Source organism: Pithys albifrons, chromosome 1 (genome assembly GCF_047495875.1).
Source record: "Pithys albifrons albifrons isolate INPA30051 chromosome 1, PitAlb_v1, whole genome shotgun sequence".
NCBI classification, from domain to species: Eukaryota; Metazoa; Chordata; class Aves; order Passeriformes; family Thamnophilidae; genus Pithys; species Pithys albifrons.
The window spans coordinates 124535324-124551159 of record NC_092458.1 but is presented as its reverse complement, the minus strand read 5'-3'; the positions used below and the strand labels follow the sequence as shown (position 1 = coordinate 124551159).

General features: G+C 37.4%; 2 protein-coding genes across 10 annotated transcripts in view; one reads left to right on the top strand and one right to left on the bottom strand.

Moving 5' to 3' along the window:
• Positions 1-15836, bottom strand: part of VPS26C (VPS26 endosomal protein sorting factor C) — a 541728-nt gene that overhangs the window by 464146 nt on the left and 61746 nt on the right. The window lies entirely within an intron of this gene.
• Positions 1-15836, top strand: part of TTC3 (tetratricopeptide repeat domain 3) — a 92454-nt gene that overhangs the window by 32693 nt on the left and 43925 nt on the right. For all 9 annotated transcript variants that reach the window (XM_071567108.1, XM_071567107.1, XM_071567099.1 and 6 more), the window contains 5 exons: positions 782-848; positions 3113-3265; positions 8210-8290; positions 13354-13466; positions 15260-15386. In XM_071567108.1, coding sequence (XP_071423209.1) covers positions 782-848; positions 3113-3265; positions 8210-8290; positions 13354-13466; positions 15260-15386 — 541 coding nt within the window. The remainder of the gene's footprint in view (positions 1-781; positions 849-3112; positions 3266-8209; positions 8291-13353; positions 13467-15259; positions 15387-15836) is intronic.

Sequence of the window (15836 nt, the reverse complement as noted above, 5' to 3'; positions counted from 1 at the left end):
TTTTTTTATTTAATCTGGTTGTTTATTTAATCTTGGTTGTTTTGTATTTATTTAATTTGGGTGTTTATTTAATCTTGGATGTTTTTGCATTTAATCTGAGGGTTCAATTCCCATGAATTTGGAGCACTTGGATGTTCCCTGTAGGACCTGCTGGTGGAGAATTTGGGACCAAAATTGAATTAATTGGGATTAAAAAACCCTGTGGATTCCATGGATTAAAAATTTAAACCTGTCAGAAGGTTTAAAACAAACATTGGACTAAAGAAATGAGAATTTCCAGGGATGGTGGAGCCAAAAAGGAGCTTGAGCTGCTCTTTTTGTCTTGGCTGTTCCTTCACCTGGAGGGTTTGGAACCAAAAAATAAGATATTTAGTTTAAAATAGGGAAGTTCCCCCTGAAATGATGATTTCTAAAGGCAAATTCCTGGGGCAGGAGAGCCCAAGGCTTTGGGAAATCTGGAATTCCCAGTCCTAATTAACCTTAAATCCATATTTATTACAGGACAATCCTGTTGTTTCCCATCACTGTGACCAGGACAATCAAACTTTGTCACATAAAAAGTCATTTATTTCCCTTCACTGAATTCCTTTCACCTTAAGGAGGGAGAACATTCTGATTTATCTTGGAAAAAAATCCCATTTAACTGAAACCATCTCCGAAATTGCTTCTCTCAGACCTCTAAAAATCACCTCTGAAAATCAGAGTGTCTCTTGAAAATATTTATATTTATATTTTTAGGGGCCATTTCCAACTCTTTGATGCCTTGTGCTGGTTTTTGTAGGGATCACCTGGATCTGAAGGGAGAATCCAAAGCCAAGGAAGAGAAAAACCTCCGTGCTGAGCCACAGGTAAGTGGGAATTCCTGGGATATGGGAATTATTCTTATTCTTATTATTATTACTATTATTATTACTATTATTATTACTATTATTATTATTGTTGTTGTGTTGTTGTTGTTGTTGTTTGTTGTTGTTATTATTATTTTTGACTACCAAATAATTTAAGGGTTATTATTATGATTATTATTATGATTATTGTTGTTGTTGTGGTGGTTGTTGTTTGTGGTTGTTGTGGTGGTTGTTGTGGTGGTGGTGGTTGTTGTGGTGGTTGTTGTGGTGGTTGTGGTGGTGGTTGTGGTGGTGGTAGTTGTGGTGGTGATTGGGGTTGTGGTGGTTGTTGTTGTTGTGGTGGTGGTTGTGGTTGTTGTGGTGGTTGTTGTGGTGGTTGGGGTGGTGGTTGTGGTTGTTGTGGTGGTTGTGGTGGTGGTGGTTGTTGTGGTGTTTGTTGTGGTGGTGTTTGTTGTGGTGTTTGTTGTGGTGATGGTTGTGGTGGTGGTGGTTGTTGTGGTGGTGGTGGTTGTTGCTGTGGTTGTGGTGGTGGTGGTTGTGGTGGTGGTTGTTGTGGTGGTGGTTGTGGTGGTGGTGGTTGTGGTGGTGGTTGTGGTGGTGGTGGTTGTGGTGGTGGTGGTTGTGGTGGTGGTTGTGGTGGTGGTGGTTGTGGTGGTGGTTGTGGTGGTGGTGGTTGTGGTGGTGGTTGTTGTGGTGGTTGTTGTGGTGGTGGTTGTGGTGGTGGTTGTGGTTGTTGTGGTGGTTGTGGTGGTGGTTGTTGTGGTTGCTGTTGTTGTGGTTGTGGTGGTTGTTGTGGTGGTGGTGGTGGTGGTGGTTGTTGCTGTGGTTGTTGCTGTGGTTGTTGCGGTGGTTGTTGCTGTGGTTGTTGCGGTGGTTGTTGCGGTGGTTGTTGTGGTTGTTGTGGTTGTTGTGGTGGTTGTGGTGGTTGTGGTGGTTGTGGTGGTTGTGGTGGTTGTGGTGGTGGTTGTGGTGGTGGTTGTGGTGGTGGTTGTGGTGGTGGTGTTTGTTGTGGTGTTTGTTGTGGTGTTTGTTGTGGTGATGGTTGTGGTGGTGGTGGTTGTTGTGGTGGTGGTGGTTGTTGTGGAGGTGGTGGTTGTGGTTGTGGTTGTGGTGGTGGTGGTGGTTGTGGTGGTTGTGGTGGTTGTGGTGGTTGTGGTGGTGGTGTTTGTTGTGGTGTTTGTTGTGGTGTTTGTTGTGGTGATGGTTGTGGTGGTGGTGGTTGTGGTGGTGGTTGTGGTTGTGGTGGTGGTTGTGGTGGTTGTGGTGGTTGTGGTGGTTGTGGTGGTGGTGTTTGTTGTGGTGTTTGTTGTGGTGTTTGTTGTGGTGATGGTTGTGGTGGTGGTGGTTGTGGTGGTGGTGGTGGTTGTGGTGGTGGTGGTGGTGGTTGTGGTGGTGGTGGTTGTTGTGGAGGTGGTGGTTGTTGTGGTGGTTGTTGTGGTGGTTGTGGTGGTGGTTGTGGTGGTGGTTGTGGTTGTGGTGGTGGTGGTTGTTGTGGTGGTGGTTGTGGTGGTTGTTGTAGTATTTATTTATTTATTTACGTTTTATTTATTATTATTGTCATTTTATTGTTATTGTTATTTATTGTTGTCTAATTTATTATTAGTGTTATTATTAGATTAAATATAAATAATTTATAAACAAATATAAATAAAATTTAAAATATAAAATAAATATAAATTCAAACTTATAAATCAAAATATAAATATAAATATAAATATAAATATAAATATAAATATAAATATAAAATGCACCTGATTTGCTGCTTTCACAGTGAAATTGTGATAAAATTGCACAAATTTTGGGCTGTTTTCTGGGTGAGGATTTTACCTTGAAGAAGGAAACAGAAAAATTCTATTTTCTTTTGGGCTCTTTGTCTTCCTAAAATACCCCACCCCAGGAGGGGTTAAATCCCTTTTTTTCCTGGGAATTTTGCAGCCTCCAAGGACAAGTGTGGGCAGTGCCAACCCCACCCTTGTGGGCACACAACGGGCACAAAGGGGTGATTGGATTGATTAGGATGAAATAATTAGTGTCATTTGTTGGAATAATTCAAATTCAGGCACTCAGCACTTTGTTTCACTCCCCCCAAAAATATCTTTATTTTTGACTTGTTGCTGCCAACTGTGCCAAGGAGAAAGAAAACAGGATTTGATTCGTGCCAAGGAGAAACAAAACCAGCAGCAATTGGGGTGGGGTTTGCCAACGTCAAACCCTTCCCAAGGAATTCCCACCAGCCCAAATCCCTGTTTGCTTTGGCTTTTCAGCCTCCCCGTGCCCAGGTGGAGTTCAGTGCCCTGCCAGAGGAGGTGGCAGCGCTGGCACGGGGCGGGTGCTCAGCCCTGCTGGAGCAGCAGTGCCAGCAGGCAGAGAGAGCCTTTGCCCACCTGCTGGGCATCCTCTACACGGCAGAGTTCAGGGTAAGCTGGGGGGGCATCTCTGGGGGCTTGCTTGGATTTAGGGGAACTTTTTAAAGAGGTTTGGGCACTCAGCATCCTGTGCCAGTCCCTCCTGTACCCACGAAACTGGCATTATTGGTGGGTTGGTCCACATCAATCTGCATTTCTGGATAAAATGGGTATATAGAAATACTTTCCCCTGTGCCAGTCCCTCCTGTCCACCCAAAACTGGCATTGTTGGTGGGTTGTTCCACATCAATCTGCATTTCTGGATAAAATGGGTATATAGAAATACTTAGCCCTGTGCCAGTCCCTCCTGTACCCACGAAGTTGGCATTGTTGGTGGGTTCTTCCACATCAGTCTGGATTTCTAGAGAAAATGGATATATAGAAATACTTAGCCCTGTGCCAGTCCCTCCTGTCCACCCAAAACTGGCATTGTTGGTGGGATGTTCCACATCAATCTGGATTTCTAGAGAAAATGGGTATATAGAAATACTTAGCCCTGTGCCAGTCCCTCCTGTCCAGCCAAAACTGGCATTGTTGGTGGGTTGGTCCACATCAATCTGGATTTCTAGAGAAAATGGGTATATAGAAATACTTAGCCCTGTGCCAGTCCCTCCTGTCCAGCCAAAACTGGCATTATTGGTGGGTTGGTCCACATCAATCTGCATTTCTGGATAAAATGGGTATGTAGAAATACTTACCCCTGTGCCAGTCCCTCCTGTCCAGCCAAAACTGGCATTATTGGTGGGATGTTCCACATCAATCTGGATTTCTAGAGAAAATGGGTATATAAAAATACTTGCCCCTGTGCCAGTCCCTCCTGTCCACCCAAAACTGGCATTGTTGGTGAGTTGTTCCACATCAATCTGGATTTCTGGATAAAATGGATATATAGAAATACTTTCCCCTGTTTCACTCCTTCTTCTCTCCCCAAAATTGTCATTATTGTTGAGTTGTTGAGAGAGAGATTTCAGTGCCAAGGGGTTGAGAAATAAAGGGTTAAACCCACAGTAACAGCAACAGTTTGAGGGAAGTTCCACATCAATCTGCATTTCTGGATAAAATGGATTTATAAAAATACTTTCCCCTGTTTCAGTCCCTCCTCTCCTCCCTAAAATTGGCATTATTGGTGAGTTGTTTCACTGCCAAGGGGCTGAGAATTAAAGGGTTAAACCCACACCACCAGCAGCACTTTGGGGGATGTTCCACATCCATCTGCATTTCTGGATAAAATGGGTATATAGAAATACCCCTGAGAAATAAAGGGTTAAACCCACACCACCAGCAGCACTTTGGGATGTTCCACATCCATCTGCATTTCTGGATAAAATGGATTTATAAAAATACTTGGCCCCGTTTCAGTCCCTCCTCTCCCCCCCAAAATTGACATTATTGGTGAGTTGTTGAATTCAGGTATTTCAGGGCCAAGGAATTGAGAAATAAAGAGTTAAACCCAAACCACCAGCAGCACTTTGGGGGATGTTCCACATCAATCTGCATTTCTGGATAAAATAGAAGAAAATATCCATGTTTCAGTCCTTCCTCTCCCCCCAAAATTGTCATTATTGTTGAGTTGTTGAGTTGCAGTGCCAGGTATTTATTAAATTTCACTGCCAAGTGGCTGAGAATTAAAGGGTTAAACCCACAGCACCAGCAGCAGTTTGGGGGATGTTCCACATCCATCTGCATTTCTGGATAAAATGGGTATATAAAAATACTTGGCCCTGTTTCAGTCCCTCCTCTCCTCCCTAAAATTGGCATTATTGGTGAGTTGTTTCACTGCCAAGGGGCTGAGAATTAAAGGGTTAAACCCACACCACCAGCAGCACTTTGGGGGATGTTCCACATCCATCTGCATTTCTGGATAAAATGGATATATAAAAATACTTTCCCCTCTTTCATTCCTTCTTCTCTCCCCCAAAATTGTCATTATTGCTGAGTTGTTGAGTTCAGGTATTTCAGGGCCAAGGAATTGAGAAATAAAGGGTTAAACCCACAGCAACAGCAGCAGTTTGGGGGATGTTCCACATCAATCTGCATTTCTGGATAAAATAGAAGAAAATATCCATGTTTCAGTCCCTCCTCTCCCCCCAAAATTGTCATTATTGTTGAGTTGTTGAGTTGCAGTGCCAGGTATTTATTAAATTTCACTGCCAAGTGGCTGAGAATTAAAGGGTTAAACCCACAGCACCAGCAGCACTTTGGGGGATGTTCCACATCAATCTGCATTTCTAGAGAAAATGGAAAAAATACTTACTCCTGTTTCACTCCTTTCCTCCCAAAATTGTCATTATTGGTGAGTTGTTGAATTCAGGTATTTCAGGGCCAAGGAACTGAGAAATAAAGAGTTAAACCCAAACCACCAGCAGCACTTTGGGGGATGTTCCACATCCATCTGCATTTCTGGATAAAATGGGTATATAGAGATACTTTCCCCTGTTTCAGTCCCTCCTCTCCTCCCTAAAATTGACATTATTGGTGAGTTGTTTCACTGCCAAGGGGCTGAGAATTAAAGGGTTAAACCCACACCACCAACAGCAACAGTTTGGGGGATGTTCCACATCCATCTGCATTTCTGGATAAAATGGGTATATAGAAATACCCCTGAGAAATAAAGAGTTAAACCCAAACCACCAGCAGCACTTTGGGGGATGTTCCACATCCATCTGCATTTCTGGATAAAATGGATTTCTATAAATTGTTCCCCCTGTTTCACTCCTTCTTCTCTCCCCAAAATGATCATTATTGGGAGTTGTTGAGTGCAGTGCCAGGTGTTGATTTCACTGCCAAGGAGCTGGGAAATAAAGGGTTAAACCCACCCCACCATCCCTCTGCATTTCTAGATGCAAAGTCAAATAATATTTAGCAAAATAGTGACTTTTTTTGGAAGTTCAAATCCTGTGTTTTGTAAGAAAAACTGCTGGGCATTTGTGGTCAGACTTGGATGATTTGAAAGGTCTTTTCCAACCTCAACAATTCTGTGATTGCCACATTAATTAAGAATTAATTAATTAATTAATTAATTAATAATTATGGGGTGAAAGGGATTTTTATTCTTCAGGTTAAATACCTCATTAATTAATTAATTATTTTTTAATTATGGGGTGAAAGGGATTTTTATTCTTCAGGTTAAATACCCCTTTGAATAATTAATTTATTTAATCTTAATTGTGGGGTGAAAGGGATTTTTATTCTTCAGCTTAAATACCCCTTTGATTAATTAATTTATTTATTCTTAATTATGGGGTGAAAGGGATTTTTATTCTTCAGGTTAAATACCCCTTTGATTAATTAATTTATTTAATCTTAATTGTGGGGTGAAAGGGATTTTTATTCTTCAGGTTAAATACCCCTTTGATTAATTAATTTATTTATTCTTAATTATGGGGTGAAAGGGATTTTTATTCTTCTTGATTAATTAATTTATTTATTCTTAATTATGGGGTGAAAGGGATTTTTATTCTTCTTGATTAATTAATTTATTTATTCTTAATTATGGGGTGAAAGGGATTTTTATTCTTCTTGATTAATTAATTTATTCTTAATTATGGGGTGAAAGGGATTTTTATTCGCCAGGTTAAATACCCCTTTGATTAATTAATTTATTTATTCTTAATTGTGGGGTGAAAGGGATTTTTATTCTTCTTGATTAATTTATTTATTCTTAATTATGGGGTGAAAGGGATTTTTATTCTCCAGGTTAAATACCCCTTTGATTAATTAATTTATTCTTAATTATGGGATGAAAGGGATTTTTATTCTCCGGGTTAAATACCCCTTTGATTAATTAATTAATTTATTTAATCTTAATTGTGGGGTGAAAGGGATTTTTATTCTTCAGGTTAAATACCCCTTTAATTAATTAATTAATTAATTCTTAATTATGGGGTGAAAGGGATTTTTATTCTTCAGGTTAAATACCCCTTTGATTAATTAATTTATTCTTAATTATGGGGTGAAAGGGATTTTTATTCTTCTTGATTAATTAATTTATTTAATCTTAATTATGGGGTGAAAGGGATTTTTATTCTCCAGGTTAAATACCCCTTTGATTAATTAATTTATTTAATCTTAATTGTGGGGTGAAAGGGATTTTTATTCTTCAGGTTAAATACCCCTTTGATTAATTAATTAATTAATTCTTAATTATGGGGTGAAAGGGATTTTTATTCTTCAGGTTAAATACCCCTTTGATTAATTAATTAATTTATTCTTAATTATGGGGTGAAAGGGGTTTTTATTCTTCAGGTTAAATACCCCTTTGATTAATTAATTTATTCTTAATTGTGGGGTGAAAGGGGTTTTTATTCTTCTTGATTAATTTTTTTATTCTTAATTATGGGGTGAAAGGGATTTTTATTCTCCAGGTTAAATACCCCTTTGATTAATTAATTTATTTAATCTTAATTGTGGGGTGAAAGGGATTTTTATTCTTCAGGTTAAATACCCCTTTGATTAATTAATTAATTTATTTATTCTTAATTGTGGGGTGAAAGGGATTTTTATTCTCCAGGTTAAATACCCCTTTGATTAATTAATTTATTTATTCTTAATTGTGGGGTGAAAGGGATTTTTATTCTTCTTGATTAATTAATTTATTCTTAATTATGGGGTGAAAGGGATTTTTATTCTCCAGGTTAAATACCCCTTTGATTAATTAATTTATTCTTAATTATGAGGTGAAAGGGATTTTTATTCTTCAGGTTAAATACCCCTTTGATTAATTAATTTATTTAATCTTAATTGTGGGGTGAAAGGGGTTTTTATTCTTCAGGTTAAATACCTCATCAATTAATTATTTATTTTTAATTATGGGGTGAAAGGGATTTTTATTCTCCAGGTTAAATACCCCTTTGATGGCCAATATTGGGAGACTGGGGGGGGTGTCTCTAAATGCAATTTTTAAATTAATAAGTGCTAATTAGTACACTGATTTTTGTGCTTGACTCTCTCTGGCAGTGTCTGAATATTCGGAATATTAATTATGCCCTAATTATCTATGGCCACGCCAGTGCCCTGCTGGGGATGGGCCAGCCTGAGGTAGGACATGGGACTGTATTTTTAATTCATTCTTGCTCTTATTTCTCCCTCTGGTGCTGCTCAGTCACTTCTGTCTCTTCTTAAGGGACAGAAAAGAAAATGAGACATTTTTGGCATCAGGGAGTTCAATGTCTAGAACTGGATCCTTATTTTGGATGAATCAAATTCCCAAATAAAATTTCTTTTTTTAAGCTTTCAAACTCTGAATTTTCATAAATCAGACTCCAAATTCTGCTTTTGGATGAATCAAAATCCAAAATAAAATTTCTTTTTTTTTTAAGCTTTCAAATTCTGATTTTGGAGAAATCAAATTCCCAAATAAAATTTCTTTCTAAGCTTTCAAATTCTCATTTTTGGAGAAATCAAACTCTAAATTTTGATTTTGGAGAAATCAAATTCCCAAATAAAATTCCTTTTTCAGCTTTCAAATTCTCATTTTGGATAAATCAAACTCCCAATTAAAATTTCTTTTTTTTCAGCTTTCAAATTCTGCTTTTGGATAAATCAAACTCCAAATTCTCATTTTGGATAAATCAAATTCCAAATAAAATTTCTTTTTTTAAGCTTTCAAATTCTCATTTTGGACAAATCAAACTTTGAAATAAAATTTCAACTTTCAAATTCTGGTTTTTCATAAATCAAACTCCAAATTCTGATTTTGGATAAATCAAACTCCCAAATAAAATTTCTTTTTTTCATCTTTCAAAATGTGATTTTGGATAAATCAAATTTCCAAATAAAATTTCTTTTTCAACTTTCAAATTCTGCTTTTGAATAACTCAAACTCCACATTCTCATTTTGGATAAATCAAATTCCCAAATAAAATTTCTTTTTTTTCAGCTTTCAAATTCTCATTTTGGAAACTCCCAAATAAAATCTCTTTTTTTCAGCTTTCAAATTCTCATTTTGGATAAATCAAATTCCAAATAAAATTTCTTTTTTTAAGCTTTCAAATTGTCATTTTGGACAAATTAAACTTTGAAATAAAATTTCAACTTTCAAATTCTGGTTTTTCATAAATCAAACTCCAAATTCTGATTTTGGATGAATCAAATTCCAAAATAAAATTCCTTTTTTTCATCTTTCAAATTCTGATTTTGGATAAATCAAATTCCCCAAAAAAATTCCTTTTTCAGCTTCCAAATTCTGATTTTGGAGAAATCAAATTCCCAAATAAAATTTCTTTTTTTTCAGCTTTCAAACTCTCATTTCGAATAAATCAAACTCCAAATTCTCATTTTGGATAAATCAAATTCCAAATAAAATTTCTTTTTTTCAGCTTTCAAATTCTCATTTTGGATAAATCAAACTCCTAAATAAAATTTCTTTTTTTCATCTTTCAAAATGTGATTTTGGATAAATGAAATTCCCAAATAAAATTCCTTTCTAAGCTTTCAAATTCTGATTTTGGATAAATCAAACTCCAAATTTTGATTTTGGATAAATCAAATTCCCAAATAAAATTTCTTTTTTTTTCAGCTTTCAAATTGTCATTTTGGACAAATCAAACTTTGAAATAAAATTTCAACTTTCAAATTCTGATTTTTCATAAGTCAAACTCCAAATTCTGATTTTGGAGAAATCAAATTCCCAAATAAAATTTCTTTTTTTTAAGCTTTCAAACTCTGAATTTTCATAAATCAAACTCCAAATTCTGCTTTTGGATGAATCAAAATCCAAAATAAAATTTCTTTTTTTTTTAAGCTTTCAAATTCTGATTTTGGAGAAATCAAATTCCCAAATAAAATTTCTTTTTCAGCTTTCAAATTCTCATTTTGGACAAATCAAACTTGGAAATAAAATTCCTTTTTCAACTTTCAAATTCTGGTTTTGAATAAATCAAACTCCAAATTCTCATTTTGGATAAATCAAATTCCAAATAAAATTTCTTTTTTTAAGCTTTCAAATTCTCATTTTGGAAACTCCCAAATAAAACTTCTTTTTTTTTAAGCTTTCAAATTCTGATTTTGAGTAGATCAAACTCCAAATTCTGATTTTGGATAAATCAAATTCCCAAATAAAATTCCTTTCTAAGCTTTCAAATTCTGCTTTTGGAGAAATCAAACTCCAAATTCTGATTTTGGATAAATCAAATTCCAAAATAAAATTCCTTTTTTTCATCTTTCAAATTCTCATTTTGGATAAATCAAATTCCCAAATAAAATTTCTTTTTTTTCAGCTTTCAAATTCTCATTTTGGAAACTCCCAAATAAAATTCCTTTTTCAGCTTTCAAATTCTGCTTTTGAATAAATCAAACTCCCAAATAAAATTTCTTTTTAAACTTTCAAATTCTCATTTTGGATAAATCAAATTCCCAAATAAAATTTCTTTTTTTAAGCTTTCAATCTCTGATTTTGAATAAATCAAACTCCAAATTCTCATTTTGAATAAATGAAACTCCAAATTCTCATTTTGGATAAATCAAATTCCAAATAAAATTTCTTTTTTTAAGCTTTCAAATTGTCATTTTGGACAAATTAAACTTTGAAATAAAATTTCAACTTTCAAATTCTGGTTTTTCATAAATCAAACTCCAAATTCTGATTTTGGATGAATCAAATTCCAAAATAAAATTCCTTTTTTTCATCTTTCAAATTCTGATTTTGGATAAATCAAATTCCCCAAAAAAATTCCTTTTTCAGCTTCCAAATTCTGATTTTGGAGAAATCAAATTCCCAAATAAAATTTCTTTTTTTTCAGCTTTCAAACTCTCATTTCGAATAAATCAAACTCCAAATTCTCATTTTGGATAAATCAAATTCCAAATAAAATTTCTTTTTTTCAGCTTTCAAATTCTCATTTTGGATAAATCAAACTCCTAAATAAAATTTCTTTTTTTCATCTTTCAAAATGTGATTTTGGATAAATGAAATTCCCAAATAAAATTCCTTTCTAAGCTTTCAAATTCTGATTTTGGATAAATCAAACTCCAAATTTTGATTTTGGATAAATCAAATTCCCAAATAAAATTTCTTTTTTTTTCAGCTTTCAAATTGTCATTTTGGACAAATCAAACTTTGAAATAAAATTTCAACTTTCAAATTCTGATTTTTCATAAGTCAAACTCCAAATTCTGATTTTGGAGAAATCAAATTCCCAAATAAAATTTCTTTTTTTTAAGCTTTCAAACTCTGAATTTTCATAAATCAAACTCCAAATTCTGCTTTTGGATGAATCAAAATCCAAAATAAAATTTCTTTTTTTTTTAAGCTTTCAAATTCTGATTTTGGAGAAATCAAATTCCCAAATAAAATTTCTTTTTCAGCTTTCAAATTCTCATTTTGGACAAATCAAACTTGGAAATAAAATTCCTTTTTCAACTTTCAAATTCTGGTTTTGAATAAATCAAACTCCAAATTCTCATTTTGGATAAATCAAATTCCAAATAAAATTTCTTTTTTTAAGCTTTCAAATTCTCATTTTGGAAACTCCCAAATAAAACTTCTTTTTTTTTAAGCTTTCAAATTCTGATTTTGAGTAGATCAAACTCCAAATTCTGATTTTGGATAAATCAAATTCCCAAATAAAATTCCTTTCTAAGCTTTCAAATTCTGCTTTTGGAGAAATCAAACTCCAAATTCTGATTTTGGATAAATCAAATTCCAAAATAAAATTCCTTTTTTTCATCTTTCAAATTCTCATTTTGGATAAATCAAATTCCCAAATAAAATTTCTTTTTTTTCAGCTTTCAAATTCTCATTTTGGAAACTCCCAAATAAAATTCCTTTTTCAGCTTTCAAATTCTGCTTTTGAATAAATCAAACTCCCAAATAAAATTTCTTTTTAAACTTTCAAATTCTCATTTTGGATAAATCAAATTCCCAAATAAAATTTCTTTTTTTCAGCTTTCAATCTCTGATTTTGAATAAATCAAACTCCAAATTCTCATTTTGAATAAATGAAACTCCAAATTCTCATTTTGGATAAATCAAATTCCAAATAAAATTTCTTTTTTTAAGCTTTCAAAATCTGATTTTGGATAAATGAAATTCCCAAATAAAATTCCTTTCTAAGCTTTCAAATTCTGCTTTTGAATAAATCAAACTCCAGATTCTCATTTTGAATAAATCAAATTCAAAAAAAAATTCTTTTTCAGCTTTCAAATTCTCATTTTGGACAAATCAAACTTGGAAATAAAATTTCAACTTTCAAATTCTGATTTTGAATAAATCAAACTCAAAATTCTCATTTTGGATAAATCAAATTCCCAAATAAAATTTCTTGTTTTCATCTTTCAAAATCTGATTTTGGATAAATCAACTCCCAAATAAAATTTCTTTTTTTTTAAGCTTTCAAATTCTGATTTTGAATAAATCAAACTCCAAATTCTGATTTTTCATAAATCAAACTCCAAATTCTGATTTTGGATAAATCAAATTCCAAAAAAAAATCGTTTTTCAGCTTTCAAATTCTGCTTTTGGAGAAATCAAACTCCCAAATAAAATTTCTTTTTTTCATCTTTCAAATTCTCATTTTGGACAAATCAAACTTTGAAATAAAATTTCTTTTTCAACTTTCCAAATCCTGATGTTGCATAAATCAAACTCCCAAATAAAATATTTTCTAAGCTTTCAAATTCTAAGCACTAAAAATATAAATATATAAAATGAATTTTACTTCTACTTTCTGATGTGGTTCTGCCCCAGGGTTTTCAAACACCAAAACTCAGTTCCTGGAACAAGAACCAGAGAAAAATCTTTTGGGTGTGGAAAATACCAAACTAAAACTGGGGGTTGGTTCTTTTGTCTGAGGTTGTTTTGTTTTTTCCCTTCTGTGTTTATAATAAAATTCAGTGTCTCAAAAGTTATTTAAAAATATTTGGAATATTTGGAAGTTCAGGCCTTTAATTCCAGGATTTCAGAGGGAGTTTTGTTTGTAGAATAAGTTCTTAAAAAAAAAATAAATAAAGGGGAAGCTTTGCTTGTGATCCCAAAATTGTGTAATTCCATTTGCTCCAGGAATGGGACACTCTGACCCTCTCCAAGGGGGATAAAAAGGGAGGAAAATTGGGATATTAATGGAAAAGCAACCTGTGGTTGTGACTCAACCTTTCTCTTCAAGGCACTGGCAAGGGCTGAAGATCAATTTAAGAAAATAATCGAGGATTATCCAGAAGAAAGATGCTTTTGTTTGGCACATTATGGAATTGGGAAGGTTTACCTGAGGCAGAACAGGTGGGTGGGATGGAAAATTCAACATTTATTGGGTAGAAATGGTTTTGTTGGAGGACCCAGGAGTGGGGGGAGTTAATGAGTTGTGTTAATCACTGAGTTCATTGTCAATCACCAGGTTGGAGTTTGTTCCTGCTGAGGAGTCCCTGAGCTGAGTGGATTGGAGGGATCAAGGCTGGGATTGGGCAGCTCCTCCCTGGAGAGGGGGAGAGTTCCTGGGAGAGCAACAAACCTTTTGTTCCTGGGCAAAAAAACGTGGTGGGAACCAAGTTTGGGTTATCTGAGCCAGGGGAGGCTGCAGAGCAACCTTGGGCTGAGATAAGGGAGCTGCTGCTGCTGCTGCTGCTGCTGCAGGGAGTGACTGTGGCCCTGGCTCACATTCCAGGGATGAGCCTGGGCCACATTCCCACAGGGACAGGGGTGGGCATGGACAGGGCAAGCAACGGGCAGGAGGCTGGAGCTGCTCCAACCCAACATCCCTGGTGGGGCTCCTTCCCCCCATCCTAGAGGGGAATTCCTGGAGAGACTCCTTCCCCCCATCCCTGGAGAGGAATTCCTGGAGAGACTCCTTCCCCCCATCCCTGGAGAGGAATTCCTGGAGAGACTCCTTCCCCACCTTCCTGGAGAGGAATTCCTGGAGGGGCTCCTTCCCTCCATGCCTGGAGATGAATTCCTGTTGGGGCTCCTTCCCCCCATTCCTGATGCGGCTCCTTTCTCCCATTCCTGGAGGGGCTCCTTCTCCCCATTCCTGATGGGGCTCCTTCCTCCCATTCCTGATGGGGCTCCTTCTCCCCATTCCTGGAGGGGAATTCCTGGAGGGGCTCCTTCTCCCCATTCCTGGAGGAGCTCCTTCTTCCCATTCCTGATGGGGCTCCTTCCCCCCATTCCTGATGGGGCTCCTTCCCCCATTCCTGGAGGGGAATTCCTGGAGAGGCTCCTTCCCCCCATTCCTGATGGGGCTCCTTCTCCCCATTCCTGGAGGGGCTCCTTCCCACCTTTCCTGATGGGGCTCCTTTCTCCCCATTCCTGATGGGGCTCCTTTCTCCCCATTCCTGATGGGGCTCCTTCCCACCATCCCTGGTGGGGAATTCCTGGAGGGGCTCCTTCCCCCCATCCCTGGAGGGGCTCCTTCCCCCCATCCCTGAAGGAGCTCCTTCCCACCTTTCCCACTCCTCAGCTGGAGATGGAAGAGCTCCAGGGTTGGCTAAAAGGGGCAGGGAGGTCATTGCTAATTAATTAGTCAGAGCAGTTCAGGATGAGGCAAAACAGCAACTTGTGTCTTAAACCAGAGTTGGATGGTGGGAAAGGAATTAAAGCAACTGAAATCCCCTTTCTCCTGCCCCTCCTTCATCCCAGGCTGGACTTCACTCCCTGGGCTCTCCTTCCTCAGGGAATGGTCCCCCCTCCCTGTCCCACCCCTCGTGGAAACCCAATGCAATGCCTAATTAATTAATTTTTGATATTAAACCATAACCCCCCTCCATGTGGAGTATCTCAGAGCACCTGAGCAGGGTGTGTTGGAGTCCTCCTTCCCTGCTTCCTGCTCTCTGTGACCAGGAGCTGTCTCCTTCCCAACCCTTCCCTGGGAGCCTTCCCTGGAGTCTTTGATCCCAGAGAGTCCTTAACCAGGAGGTTTAATGAACCAGGAGGATTAATGACCTGAGTGTTCCTCATCCCACTTCCTGCCATTCCCATTGTTTGCTGCTTGAGTGATCAAAGGCTTGGGGAGGTCTCCCAGCCCATGGAGAAGTTCCTTCTGGAGGATCTGAGCACTCTGTGCCTGTTCCCACCCTCAGGTTTGCTCATGCTCTGGATCAGTTCCTGAAATCAAAGCTGATGATTGATCTCAAGATTGTCCCTGGAGTGTTGACTTGGCCAGCAACGACTCAGGTCATCGAGGAGACACGAGAAGAGAGTCTGCAGGTCTGTTTAACATCTTCCTTCTCCTCCCTCTCCTTCTCCTCCTCCCTCTCCTTCTCCTCCTCCCTCTCCTTCTCCTCCTCCCTCTCCTTCTCCTCCTCCCTCTCCTCCTCTTCCTCCTTCTCCTCCTCCTCCTCCTCTTCCTGCTTCTCCTCCTCCTCCTCCTCCTTCTCCTCACCCTCCTCCTCCTCACCCTCCTCCTCCTCACCCTCCTCCTCTTCCTCACCCTCCTCCTCTTCCTCACCCTCCTCCTCTTCCTCACCCTCCTCCTCTTCCTCACCCTCCTCCTCTTCCTCACCCTCCTCCTCTTCCTCACCCTCCTCCTCTTCCTCACCCTCCTCCTCTTCCCACTGTCCAGACCCCAGAAGGATGGGGGTGACACAGAGTGGGAAGTGCCCCATTTACAGCACAAGTTGCTCTGTGATTCCTGTGGAATATGGCTCTAATTTGCTC